This window comes from Crotalus tigris, unplaced genomic scaffold (genome assembly GCF_016545835.1).
Source record: "Crotalus tigris isolate CLP2741 ecotype Arizona unplaced genomic scaffold, ASM1654583v1 scf7180000017625.6296891, whole genome shotgun sequence".
Taxonomy (NCBI): Eukaryota; Metazoa; Chordata; class Lepidosauria; order Squamata; family Viperidae; genus Crotalus; species Crotalus tigris.
In genome coordinates this window covers 761,483-776,282 of record NW_024096520.1, presented here as the reverse complement: position 1 = coordinate 776,282, position 14,800 = coordinate 761,483, and the positions used below count along the sequence as shown (strand labels likewise).

At 38.3% G+C, this 14,800-nt stretch overlaps 1 protein-coding gene and 1 long non-coding RNA gene across 4 annotated transcripts in view; both read right to left on the bottom strand.

The window, feature by feature from the left end:
* Positions 1-3,043: 3,043 nt before the first annotated feature.
* LOC120303612 lies at positions 3,044-8,347 on the bottom strand. The gene is made up of 2 exons (XR_005555503.1): positions 4,630-8,347; positions 3,044-4,496 (listed from the first exon to the last, which is right to left on the bottom strand). It is a non-coding gene; the product is annotated as an uncharacterized LOC120303612 (long non-coding RNA).
* A 2,711-nt stretch (positions 8,348-11,058) lies between these two features.
* Positions 11,059-14,800, bottom strand: part of TMTC1 (transmembrane O-mannosyltransferase targeting cadherins 1) — a 145,325-nt gene continuing 141,583 nt past the window's right edge. For all 3 annotated transcript variants that reach the window (XM_039333324.1, XM_039333326.1, XM_039333330.1), the window contains 3 exons: positions 14,036-14,158; positions 13,465-13,542; positions 11,059-11,685 (listed from right to left, as the gene is read on the bottom strand). In XM_039333324.1, the coding sequence (XP_039189258.1) occupies positions 11,551-11,685; positions 13,465-13,542; positions 14,036-14,158 (336 nt within the window). In that variant the 3' untranslated portion in view covers positions 11,059-11,550. The remainder of the gene's footprint in view (positions 11,686-13,464; positions 13,543-14,035; positions 14,159-14,800) is intronic.

The following is a 14,800-nucleotide window of genomic DNA, read 5'->3' as shown; positions in this document are numbered from 1 at the left end:
GTAAATCAAAACCTAAATGGATGGGTTTGAATTCTGCCATGGAGTATTATATGAACACAGTTCTTGTAGTTTGTAAAACACGAAGTGGGGCTTAACCTATTAGATAAACATAGGTAATTTTACTTTAGTCATCAAACTGTAGTTAAGCAGAACACATGAATCCAGCTGGTAAATGGATGTCGTTGGTTTCTACAGGAAAATATAAAGATCTCTATCAAAGACTGGGAGTAGTCTGAGCGCATGAAGAAGTTGGTGTGGCAGATGCAGGAAGAAAACCAGAAGTTGGCCATGTGAACTGAAGAGCTAGGAATGAAGTCTAGCACATTTGGAATCTCCAGACTGAGGAGGGATGCTCCATTTCAAGCTTTCTCAGATTCATGTCCAATTTAAAAACTGAAGAAGAGCAGAGGACTTAAAACTGCCCAATCACAAAAATTAAATGGTCATAGTTTGCCATCACTCCTCTTTGCTGCAGTATTGTATTTCTTTTTGAATTATTAGCACTGTAATGAATTATTCTAACATTGCCCCTGTGGAATCCAACTATTTCTGTCTATGTATGTCCTCCATTCTTTTCTCAAAGCATTTTCTCTTTATTTCTCTAGGCAATGTACAAGTAGTCACAAGGTCTTGATATACTTACCAGGGAAATCTGTTTCCTTCTATTGCTTTGAATATTGACTAAAATCCATTGGCAGATGCAAATTCCTCCTTTGGACAACTAGGCCTGTGGCATTCTTTACACCAAGATAGTACTGGAACTTTCAGATTTTCTCCATCTGGATGCCCAATCTTTCTTTGGGTGGCTTTTACTCAGTAATTACATAGCCTACAGCCAAAAGTGCTTTTTCAAAAGGCAACTGGACTTTGTTTTTCCTTAAAGACATTTCTCTGAGAAAGGTCACTCTTTTGAAGACAGCAAAGTCCATACTCTGGACAGAGAGGACAGCTGTTTGAAAGGGACCAAAGAGACCATTTACATTAAGATTGAACAGCCTTCTCTCAACAGAGGGGGAGGGATATGACACTACCTATCTCTCTTTTACAATACAGTCCTTGAGCAGTTCCAGTTCCATTTGCACTATTCAGGTGAATCTGAGGGCACAGCTTCCAAGTGGCCTCAATGACTCTCAGAAAGAGTGCTAATGACCAGATGACTGCAAGGAATATAAATCCTTCCATCCTCTACCATTTTTGGATGAGAAGTGAAATGTCTTCAAGGAAAAACAAAGTCTAGTTGCTTTTTGAAAAAGCACCTTTGAGACAACCATGATCGGGATGACTCAGAATCTCCACAGACACATATAGCCTACAGTTTTGGGATCTGACTTTGGCATGCAAAATATGCTTTGCTTATGAATCTATCCTATGGTCTTATGCCTTAACATGCTCTGTGAACCCATCCAATTGAAGGCAATTCAGTGCCAATAGTTAAAACAACCTTAGAGCAATGAGTAAAATGTCAGGATCACAACTCATGCTAGGCCAGCCTTCCCCTGACTTGGGCATGTTCCAAATAGATGGACAAATCCCCAGCCACCAGGCCATTGCCAAGAGTTCAGGGTATTAAAAATAAATATATCTGGAACATGCCCAGATAGTGAAAGGCTGTGCTTAATCAAAACATGGTTTTTGTGCGAGCCTAGCTTTTGCAGTAGGCAAAGTATTCAAGATATTATGATTAAAACAAGTGATTAAGTCATGTGATTCAGCCTACATTTTGTATCATTCCTTTGTTGTTGTTGTTGTTGTTGTTGTTGTTGTTATATTTAGCTAAGCTCAGAATAGCATCAGTTACACATTCCCCAATCACATCCAGAAACAACCATTTTGTCAAAGACTATCAGGGAGGAAGAATATTTTGTGGTAAGGAACTTCTTAACTGTAGCCCTCTCATAATCTTACCATATACTATAGAAGAATCCCATATAGGCAAGGGATAACATAACCTTGGGGTCAGTCTTATATATAAGACAAGTTCAAGAGAAGGTAATTTAACATTTTGGTCTTGCAGCTCTATTCAAAATATTTTCTTTGAATACTTGAGAATTTAGAATCAGTTCTCCCTACTGATCTTTCTGCGTACCTATAAATATTTCTTTGGTTTCAGCTATGGAGATATTGGACCTACAGTCCTGGTTCATAGGCCAGTCAGCATATCAACTTTCCACATCATGAGTGCACATATACCTAGATTTTTCTTTAAATAGCCATTGACTTGATCCATTATTTGAGCTTTGGCACTCTAATCTGCAGTGTATATCAAGTCTAAAATGCAAACATTTTAATTTTTCAACAGAAAACTGTAATCTTCTTGTATCCCTTGCAATTCCCAATTAATATAGGTTTTCTGACATTTCTTTAAATAGGAAAGTTTTATAATGCAAGGCATCTGGTAGCCGGTTAACAGTATATATGAACAAGGCTAAATTGGATTGTTTCTCTTCTGTATGCTGCCAACTTGCGAGTTATATCCATTGAGGATATTCTCTAAAGCATTTCTAAAACCTATTGCTTGCTAGGGCAAAGCTGAGCTTGTATGTCCCTCCCCACCTTGTGTCTTTGTTCACACAATACACTTGATCAGATCAGTTACAAATCCAGCAGCTGCATTTATGCAACATGCTATGCTTATTGGTGTTAATCTTTATTAGCATTCTAGTATGCTGTGTGACATCAACCCAACTGCTTAATTTCAAGGTATGAGGTACAAAGATGGAAAATTGATTAATTCATAACTATGATTGCGTTGTGAAAATGCATTCAATGTTTGCCAGATTTGTTTGATAAGGCTTAAGAAACAAACTTTCCTGGAATGATGGTTGCTTGGGAGTCAAAATTGTTTTAAGAAGTTCCTTCTTTTTACAAAGTTTATTTTTCATTTTATTGGGATTTAAAAATATTTTATTCTATTTTGTGATTTATTACCTTCAGTTCATTGAAACACTTCTCCATAAATGCACAGAAACACATGGACTAAAATGAAAGAATCAGTTGCACCACACACATTCCAAAGCAAACATTCAGGAAAAAATAACGCCAATACTTTTATCATTTTTATATAAAATAGACATTTATATACATCTGCTTTGTCCAAAGACTTCTCTGATAATAATTTCTGAGGTCAAAACCCATCCCTAATTTGACAATGAAAATAAAGGATCTTTCCAAATCTTGTTACTACTGGCATATAGTTCACTGCTAAATTGTGCATTTAAATCCAATGAACAAAAGCAATACCCTAAAACTGAGAAAGGCAAAAGTGAAAATGAAAAATTCCACATCTATGCAATTAACTTCATCTTGTAGAATTTCAATAGCATCCAGATTTGGCAAAGAGAATTCTGAATGTTCATAGAAGCCATCAGTTACAATCAGTGTCTTTACAAGAAGATTTTTCAATGAACTCAGATCTACACCACAAAGAACATTGGCACATATTTGCAGAGATTACCATAAGTTGACATTTTTTTAAACAAGTTTTCTTGTTGCTCCTTGTGCAGTATATGTAGAAGCAAGCTGCTAACTATTGCACATACCCTAGGCAAAAAGCCCTAAAGGGCCAGATTTTCACAAAGGAAAAGTGTGCAAGCAATAAGCTAAACACATAGTGCATCTGTAAAAAGGGAACTTAAGTGTGCAAGGATTTTGGCAGGCTTTCAAATTAAAGATCAGAGCTGAACCATGGAATTGCAATTCCATGACTCCAACTGTAGTCCTGGTCTGGTAAGGCTTTATACTTTTCATTTATGGTCATATTTAATTATTCTTAATCCCCAGAAGTCTGATCATTGCTGGCATCCTAAACTGTATGTGATTGTCAATATCCCCTTTTAGAGAGACTAAAGTTCAGTGACAGAATACCTGTTTTACATGCAAAAGATCCCAGATTCATATTTTGGTTAAAGCAAAGATCAGATTACAGATGGTGAAAAACAATTTGAAATAAATTGGGATTTTAATGTTTTGCAGATCTTAAAGGGCAATACTGGGCTGCCCAGACTGATGATCTAGCTAGAATAAGGCCGGTTCCTATAATCATATAAATAGTGCTTGTAGATATTTGAAGCAGTGCTGAAAATCCATACTTTCTGTTGTTATTTAACATGTGAAGGAGAGGCCCTTGCCACGTGGTTATATAAATATATGAACAGTCTTTGAAACAAGGGAAATAACACAAAGTAATCACTTTGGCCATTCTGATAGCAGTGTCATCGCCCTCCCTTTCAGCACATTCCTTCAACAGAAGAATCCTTATTCTTCAGTATATTACATATATTTCTATATTTCATTATTTTCCACAATTGTGGTCAGATGGGGCTCCCGAGACTGCAAAATACACAGCTTGGAACCAAAAAATGTTGACTTCTACTCTAGAGCACAAATTGCTTCTGAAAAGAATCACAAATCCACCATACAGCAAAGGAGAGATGGGAAGTTTCCTTGCTTTAGATAAGTCAGCTTATTTATTTGGTCTAGCGCCAGTGTTTCTCAACCTTGACAATTTTAAGGCATGTGGACTTCAATTCCCAGAATTCCACAGCTAGCAATGCTGGCTGTGGAATTCTGGGAGTTGAAGTCCACATGCCTTAAAATTGTCAAGGTTGAGAAACACTGGTCTAGCCCAACATAGCCTATTCTGATTTATAGTGACTATTCTAGGCAGAACATCAAACTCAGATGAAAAGGGAAGTGTCCAGCATGGAAATGAGGTATTCTACCATGCAGAGAATCCCTTTTCTGGTTTTAGAAGTGAGTTAGGGAAATGCCCATTGCCCAGTTGTGTGTGCGCCTCCATCTCCCTCAGCTTCATTTCAAAGGTCCATTCAAAAGTTTCTAACAACCTCTGAAAAGTACACTGAATTCTGCAGTTTGACAGCAAATCATCTTAATACAATGACTTTTTTTTTCAATCTGTCTTTAAAAGAAGGTTATTGTTGATCACCAGGAAACAAATGCACAAAATATTTGGCAAAGGGCTCAATTTTACACTGTATGGAAATGAATCTACTCATGCTTCGTGTTAAATTAAGGTTTGCTGAATAACTACAGCTGACTGCGTTCACCAAAGGTGCTAAGATACACATTTTAAATTATATTGTATAGTATTGTGCAGTGCTTTTTTTTGTAAAAACAAAAGGTGCCGGAACTCACACATGACATACAACACACCTTGCCTAACCTACAAGGTTCCATCCAAAAAAGGTGCCGTAACTCCGTTCTGGGCGTTCTATGACAAAAAAAGCCCTGGTATTGTGTCAATAGAAATAGTCACAGACAATAGCTAATGGCAAACTATATTCAGTTACTTTGTCTTAGCTTATTATATGAGTCTAGCGGCCACTGTGGTTTGTAAAGCAATCAAACAGAATATAGCTAAGTATATCTTAATTCAAAATGTGAACACAATCTTTGTTTTTACTAGAAAGAGAATAACTTATCATCATGCCTAACAATATTTCTAGAGTTCGTGCACTTCAGGACTTTCCCATTCACTTCAATGGAGTGGGTCCTTCGCACAGATGTTAAACCCTTTGCATTGGCCCCATTGGAATGAATGGGGGAATTCTTAAAATCCAGTTTGTTTTAGGTTGAGCTGACCTTTCTTCATAAAGGTCTGTGTATAAAACAACTCAAATTTTCAGAAAAGGAGTTGTCCCACTATTTTTCTTAGAATTTAAAAAAAAGTTGTTCATCATACAGGGCTAATATATGCCAGAAGAAGAGAGCTAAGATATTTATAACTGCATTTAATCTACAAGCAGCAAAAACAAATGGAAAAGGGATCAAATTAGGAATGAAATGCCCTGGGATGGTGTTAGATCAATATGAATAATCTCTAAACTGAGTCTTCCCCAAGATGGGCCCAATTCAGCTGGAAAAGGATCCACATTGTGTACATTTGCACAAGTGTGCAACAGAGGAAGTGCTGCTCACAGAAAGAGAAATGGTCATGCTAATGCTGAATTTTTGAGATTTTTGAGAGGGGAAGATAAAGGTAAAAAGGAATGAGAACTACTTTCGTTTCAAAACTCAAAATGTAGATGCTGTCTGGGAAAAACACATGGCTTGAAACATAGCCCATTTTCAAGGACAGGATTTTTTAAAAAAACAAAACAAAACAAAATAATAGAGCCAGTTCTGAACAAGCTGGAATTGAACTGCTTTTTGCTCCTCAAATTGAAAAGCCAAAATTTATTAAAAATGAAGGCAGAATGGCTGATACAGGCAATCATGAAGATTTTTCAGTCGTGACCCTTTACTCTGAGTGCTTTTCAGCTCAAACACATAGAAATCAAAATGGGAAAATAATGCCCCTTTGTTCAATCTGCCCAATAAATCAGCCAGCCTGATTTATCTAGCCCAGGGCTAAGCAACCTTGGCTGGCTCAGGAATTCTGTGAGTTGAAGTCCATAAGTCATAAAAGAGCCAAGGTTGCCTACCCCTGATCTAGCCACTCGTTGTGACTTCATTCCCCATTGCTTCCTTTAATGCCCAGCAAAGATAAATCTGTAAATACTTGAAGAAATAGTTTCCTGGTAAGAAAAAAACAGCAACTCTATTTAAATATGATAGTATTTCAACCACTGTCATTTTCAGATAACTTGTGATCATCTCAGTTCAAAGGCTAATTTTCCAGAAAGTATACATTTTTTCATTAAATTGTGAATAATAAACAATAAATTTCAGCATCTGCATTTTGGATCCATAAAGATGATATATACAATCCTAAATGACTACATGTACCCGGATTTACAAATTTATGTTGCCATTAAATTTGTAAGATATTTTTACCATATCATATATCAATGCTTGAGATTCAGTGAGCTGCAATTTGTGATATCATTTAATGGACTAAGGTGCGGTTTCAGCTTAATTGGCTGTGATCAATTTCCTTTGAAAGGTCATAAATAATTTGTTCCATTGTTTTTCAGTATATCTCATTTATGCCTAAGGTCAAAATCACATAGATTTAAAACATTTAAAACAAATCGGTGACTTCAGAGTTTTCCCTCATTTCAGCTTGATGTACATTTCAACATTCACAAATGAGATTTTCTTCTTATAAATGACACCACAGCTCCTCCAGCTTGTGCAGGAGAGAATAATCTCCTATTTCTTGCGGCTCTACAGATTTCCAACTAGATGCAAATAAAACTCCACATATCGTCTCATCTCTTGCCCCATTTTCTTTGCTATTCCTCAGTAAAACTAATAAGTAAATATGGTTATGCATATATACTCTTTTGAAGGGGAAAAAATATCAGAAACTCCCTCTGTTTCCTCTTCGGGTCAGGATTAGTAGATAATTTCTTCAGCATTGATGAAATTGACAAAAGTTGAACCTCCCTTAAACAAATTATGTCAGCAAAGGGAAATCATGGTCTATGACATTAATAAAACCTGATCCTGAGCATGCTATTTTCAACAAAGATAGAAATATTTATGGATGAAACAGTTGAGGCATCCTTCATACATTTATTCATGAGGAAACAGTATGTGAAATATTCATAGCTATGCTGAGCTGAACACACTGGTGGGTACAAGATTAAAAATGGGCTTATTTATGATAGCTTTACCAAACCAGATGATCTCCAGATGTGGACGTCAGCCTGCTTCATGTTCCTTCAAACACATCAATTGGGTATGCTAAAAGTACACCCTGGTGGATTGTAATATATTTGGCACAATGAATTTATTGTAAATATTTATTCTCAAAGGGCTTACATTTTACCAAAAAGCCCTGAATCATAGCCATGTTGATCCATCAGGGGGAAAAAAATCCAAAAATCCACATCTGGCTAATAAATTTTGATTTAAAATGCAGAAGATACAATATGTTTCTGTTACAAGGTAACTTATTTTTGCTTGCTGAGCTGCTGACCTTTAACGACCGACAGCCAAACGTCAGATTTCTGTATTACCACACGTTGAAAGTTCAGAATGATAACAAGAGCTTATTATCTAGAAAGTGCTATTTGTATAGTCAGACCTGTTACTCTATCATTTAATGCTTTATTGCCTTATTCAGCATTTAAAATCTTGACTTCCCATCATGTTAATATAAATATCTATGCCATTTCACAGATAGGCATTAACTACCTTCACAAGTCCAAAGAAGAATTGGGACTCAAATCCAAGATTCTACAATGCAACCTCAGAATTATACTACCTGTTAAAAAATAACTCAAAATTCTCTAGTTTTCGATACAGGTAGTTTTCGACTTATAACCATAATTGAGTGCAATATTTCTGTTGCTAAGCGAGACAATTGTTAAGTGAGTTTTGCCCCATTTTATGACATTTCTTGCCATAGTTGTTCACTACAGTTGTTAAGTTAGTAACATGGTTATTAAGTGAATCTGGCTGCCCCACTGACTTTGCTCGTCAGAAGATTGCAAAAGGGGATCAAATGATCCCAGGACTCTGCAACTGTCCTAAATATGAACCAATTGCCAAGCATTTGAATTTTGATCATGTGACCATGGGGATGCTGCAATGGTCATAAGTGTGAAAAACAGTCATAAATCCCTTTTTTCAGTGCCATTGTAACTTCAAATGGTCACTAAACAAATGGTTGTAAGTTGAGAAATACCTGTAGATGATTTGAATGCTACTATGCAAAACATCCTACGGAGCTGTCATGCCTTTCTCTTGTTAATGGATGCTGTCAAATAAACTAACAAATAGGAACAAATAGGAAAACGTGGGATGTTTATAAAAATAAACCAAAATGGCTTCTGTGAATGGACAATTGCCCCACTAAAGCAAAGACTTTAGATCTACTTTGTTGTGACTCCTGAAGGGTTGCACCATTCGACATGCACATCAAATTTTCCCAAATTGCTCTTCCAATAGCAACAGCAGATAAATCTCTCTAGCCCATTGCCAAAGTAACTGTAATGGATAATTATTGTCTTGCCCAGGGCTCTCTGAACTTGGCAACTTTATGGCTGGCTGAGGGATTTTGGGAGTTGAGGTCTACAAGTCTTAAAGTTGCCAAGTTTGAAGACCTCAGTTGAGCTAAATGGTTAGGAGCGTTTACTCTTCCCCACATTTTTGGAAATGATGAACTATCTTCCCTCCCGCTTGACAGCTCCCCTTTCAGTGAATATGGTAAGGCAAGTCCAAACCACAGATCCAAAGTTAGGGAAGAGACAGGATCAAACTGGATTACCAAGCTGGAGATGTTAATACCACATTATCTAGTTGCAGCCAACATGGGTTTACTACTGCTTTTCCAAAGCTCAGGTTTCTTTCTTTATCGTCAAGATCCCCATCAATTCACAAAAGGCCTGAGCCCAGGGCAGATTTGTGTTAGCAGAGCTTACCCTTAAGAACTTAATCAAACAGATAGAAACTGCTGTCTAACTAAGCTGTAATCAAACTAAGAAGACATTTCTTAGTGAGAACAATTTAGTCAATGGAACAGCTTGCCTCCTGAAATTGAGGGTGACCCATTGCTGGAGGGTTTAAAGAAAAGACTGGATGACCATTTGTCCAGGATGGAATAAGAACCCCTGGCTTGGGCAGGGGGTTGGGCTAGAAGACCTGCAAGGTGCCTTTCAGCCCCATGATTCTATACCTACTTCAGTTTCATGGTTGGTCCACATTCCTTTTCCTAGAGAGAATATTTTCAAATCCTATTCAGAGGCACCCACTACTCTTAGAATATTATCCCCGTCTCTAGAAATTCTATCATATCTGGCTTCATAAAATAAGAACCGCAGGTCTAAGCCATCTTAAGCAGAAAAAAATAAACATATATTTTTTGTTATGCCAAATAAATATTCAGAAATAAACACTATTGGTGACATGAGTTCTCTATCATATTTAATAAACCTGATTTTTTTCTCATCTGAGGAGGGGGGGGGAGAAGTGAAACTACTAGAAACTTCCACTAGGGAAAAAAATGCCTCAGAAATTATTCATTTCCCAGGTCTCAAAACATTAGCAAATCCAAAGGCTTTAGAGCCAGCAAGATGTAGCTGTATCATGTGTCTTAGCCAAGATTCATTCATGTGTCATTCAAGAAGGTTCTGTGGGTTTAGAAGATATTCTGAGGTGCTTAGCAGCTCCTTCTACCAATTCCTGACAATCGGCAATCAAAATCCTCCTAAATCAGGGGTGTCAAACTCAATTTCATTGAAGGCCGCATCAGCATTGCGGTTGCCCTTGGGGGGGCCAGGAGGGTGTGGCCAGGGTGGGTGCAGCCTACTGGGTGGGCATGGATGGAATGGGTGTGGCCTACTGGATGGGCATGGCCAGTTCTACATCGTTTGCATCAAAGGTGCCTGTGGGGGCCTGGGTAGAAGTGGGACAGATCTGAGGGTCTCTGGCAAAAGGGGGTGGGACCGGGGCAAGCGCCAAGGCATAGTCCATTTCCTCATTCCTCACAAAGGGTGACACTTCCCCAGCATGCACCCAGAGAGCGGGGCCGATGCAGCAGGGGCTGGTTCCTTGCTGTTTCCAGATGGCCTTGTGGAGCTAAGACTGAATATGTTTCAACATAGCTGGCTACTACAGAATTGTACATTGGCTCCTGGCCAACCTGGGCAGGGCCAAGGCAGCGGGAGCCGTTCCCTCATTGTTTCCAGGATGGCTTCGTGGGCCACATGAAACCACTTCACGGGCCGCATCTGGCTCCCAGGCCTTGTGTTTGACATGTCTGTCCTAAATCATCCTCTGAGATCACATAGGATCAGAGATATTTGCAAATGAAATCCACTGCGAGCATGAAGGGAACTTTTAGGGAGAAACCTAGCACTTCTGTTCTGAGCAACTCTGACCCCTTAATGTTCCCAAATCCATTCAGCTTTTTGTTTGTAAGCTGCCTCTTTTCATCTGATGATCCAGTTTTCATAATCCAGAAAAACAAATGATGAATCATGTTGGCCAAAGCATATCTCTATCTCAATTCCTACTGCTGCTGTGATAACATGAGTGTAAATTGTCACAAATGTTTCAGAGGATAGTTTTTTTTCCCTGAAATCACTCTCAGGATCTAAGTGTTTAGAGGAGAATGAGCTACATCACTTTCATTGAGATAACAGTCAATTCTTCTTCAAGATTTATTACCAAGATTTTACAAGTGCCTCGGGAATGTGCTATTCCCCTCCGTGACAACTGTCCCTGTCTCTTCCCTTACTTCCTCACTGACTGATGCAGCTACATTCTTCGCTAATCAGGCACCTGGTTTCAAGAGCATTTTTCTTGCAAGATTAATACTTTCTCTGATTTTTGTTAAAACAAGTCCTTGCCTCCCTTCCAACAATCATCCCAGCAATGCATTGAATTTTAGCCATTTTTGAAGCATTTCCCCAACATCATCTCTGGATTAAGGTTAGGATTTCACCTGTCCTACAACATCTCCAGGAGGGCTCCTGAAGCTTTGGTGACTCCTCTATGATCCCTTCATAGATGCCTCCTGTTTTGGGTCCCCACTGCCCCATAATTCTGTTCTGTTCGCTTTTGTCTTGAGGGAAATGTGGGGCTTCCACAACAGGCAGTCATTAACCAAGAGGTGTGTGATTTGTCTTGCCAATCCTGTTACCCTCTTCCCCGCCCTTCCTGCAGCCGTCTCTCTAGGCGGTCCAGTTTTGCCAGATTTTCTTTCAGCAGCTTGCTGTTTGGAACCAGTTGTAAAGCTTTCTCGTAATATTGACGTGCAGTGATATAGTTACCCTGCAAAAATAAGAACGTGGAACAAGAGGGGAAACAACTCAAAACACGTTTTGCACAGTATTAGATCAGCCATAGCTTCACAGGTAGGTTCTACAGATTTCTTTTAAATGTCAGCATTCTATAGACTTCATGTCATTATGGATGGTTGTTTTTGCAGTACAGGTAGTCCTCGACTTACAACAGTTCATTTAGTGACCGTCCAAAGTTACAACACTGAAAAAAGGGATTTATGACCATTTTTCACATGACCGTTGCAGCATCCCCTTGGTCACTTGATCAAAATTCAGACTGTTGGCAACAGTCTCACGTTTATGAAGGCTGCAGGATCATATGATCGCCTTTTGCGACCCTCTGACAAGCAAAGTCAATGGATAAACCAGATAGACTTAACGACCATGTTACTAACTTACTATCTGCAGTGGTTCACTTAACCACTGTGGCAAGAAAGGTCGTAAAATAGAGCAAAATTCACTTAACAACTATCTTGCCTAGCAATTGAAATGTTGGTTTCAATTGTGGTCATAAGTGGAGGACTACTTGTCGTTCTGTTTTGTTCATTTTTAAAAAGCTGTCATTCTTTTCTTCCTTGAAAGAGCTCAGATGGTGTGTATGGTTCTCTTTCACACACCCACACTGACAGCAGCCCTGTCAGATGAATTAATTTCTCAATTAATTGAAAAATGATGCATACACCAGACATAATGAATAAGTGTCGAGGCTACATAGGAATGAAGGCAAATGTACGTATTCCAGGATAATGTTGCAGGAGCTGATCTGGGTCGGTCACCGGGACTAGAGATTTAGTCTTTAGTCACACATTCAGGTGAGAGAGAGGTTCCCTAAGGATGGGGGCTCTAACACGAGTCCAAAAGTTCAGAAGACTCTGGTCCCAGTGACCGACCCAAATTGGATCCTGCTACATAGGAATCTTTATCAGACCAAACAGATAAAATCTCAAATTCATCTAGCTATTGGGTTTTTATCTTCCCAATATGGCCCATATTTCATTCTCTGCTGTTACTAGCTTGGCCAGTCCCAGCTACTGCTGTTCTCTTCCATGACTTTTACTCAGAGCCAGCTGTCTGAAGACTTTGTGCCCTGTTCTTGCCTTTGTGAATCTTCTCTTGTTAAAGTCCTACTTTATTTGGGAACTAACCCTCTCACAAAACTCTTTATCACCTACAGATGTTATCAGAAACCCTGTGTTGTGCCTTACATGAAGGTATAAAGGAGATGACCCAAGATAAGGTTAGCGTTAAGGCAGCATCCAAGCTGAGCAGCTACATTTTGAAGGAAGCTTCTATAGAGGCCATCTGTGATGGTATTTAGGTAGACTCCTACTATACTCATTCATTAACCCTGTTGACTGAGAGAACATTCAGTTCAATGGTTACCTGGAGGTCCAACAGTTTCCTATGCTTCTTTAAATAATAGCTTAAAATAATAAGTTTAATTGAAAACCAGATTCATTTTGTTGCAGCTCTAATTAAACTAGAATAGAACAAGTCTACTTGGGAAGTCTGTTGCTTGTAATGCTTTTAATTGGACAATGTAAAAAATCTTTTGACTTTTAATATTTAATTAAGTATTTAATATTTAATAATAAATATTGTTTTAAGTAGACTTAAGGGACTTAGATAATCCAATATCATGTAATCCAACATGATCTGGTGACCACACATTATGTATCAAAGGATCATAAATCATACAGGTGACTCTTATTTTATTAAAATAAAAATATTTTAACAACAAACACAAGTAATTTCTGCATTTTCTTACCTTGATATGTTCAATGCCTCCCATATTCATCCATGCTTGTGCTTGTTCTGGGTTGAAGTCTACCGACACTTTATAGCTCTACATTAACATGAAAATGAAAACTCAACATTAGAAGACCTGAAACTATATTGTGGAGATCTTAATGCACACAAGGAATAACTTTTCCCACACTTGGGTTCTTAGATGTTCCAGATTACTAATTCCATGGCTTATGGCCATTTATTTTACTAGATGAAGAATGCTGGAGATTGTAGCCGAACCATAAACAGAAGCCCCAAATTGAGAAGGACAGGACAGAGTGTTAATGACATGTTTCCCAATAATTGTAATTTCCTTAGAACAATTAATATATTTAATACAACTGGCATATGTTCCCAGAGAGGGGTACCATTCTGCAAAGACTTTGAAAGACTATCTTCTGTAAAAGTTTTTTTGGGAGGGGGGAGAGACAAAGGGGAAACTAGAGCTGTTATCTTGGAGAAAGCCAACTAATGAAAATGTAAACAACTTGAAGAGCATCACTTAAATTTAATGAAATAAGCAATCTATGTGTTCATATATAAGTGAGTACCTCAAAAGCTTTATCCAGGTGGTTTTGTTCTCTTAGCTGGTTTCCTTTGGTGAAAAAGAGCTCTGATATGATTTTGGGGTCCTTTGGTTTCAGTTGTAAAGCTTTGTCTATGGCTTCAAGTGCCTGCACATGCACAATAAAGAAAAATTCTTACTGCACCTCAATAGTTATTTTGACATGGCCTTTTCCAACTGTGACCCTTCCAGATGTGGATAGATTTCAATTCTTATACACTCCAACCATCAAGATCTGCCACATTTGGAAAGGCCTTAAGTTAACAGGGGACATGAATGAAAATGCCTTGCTGAACTTCCATTATATTTTGCTAATACCTCTGTCTTTTTGTCCTTCTTTTATTACTAGGAAAAACATTTTATTTGCATCACCATTTTTATTCTGGCCACAAAAATTATTTGCTTCCTAGGGAAAAAAGACTTCCCCATCTTTTACTCCTTTGTGCATCAGAGGTGGAAAGATGCTCACATATAGATTGGGCTGCATGCCACAAGAGTTGCACAGAAAAGAAGGAATGGATTGAAACTGGGCAGTTGTCATCTATGTTTTGCTCCCAATAATATAGCCAATAATTCAATTCAGAAGGATCTTCTACCAAGGAATTTTGGATGTTCAGAGAAGACCCAGAAAGTTCCCCTAGATCAGGGGTGTCAAACTTGCAACGTCATATGACATGTTGCGATGTATCGTGACTTTTTTTCCATTGCCGACAATCGGGTGGGCAATCGGATTTCAGCATGACACATCTGG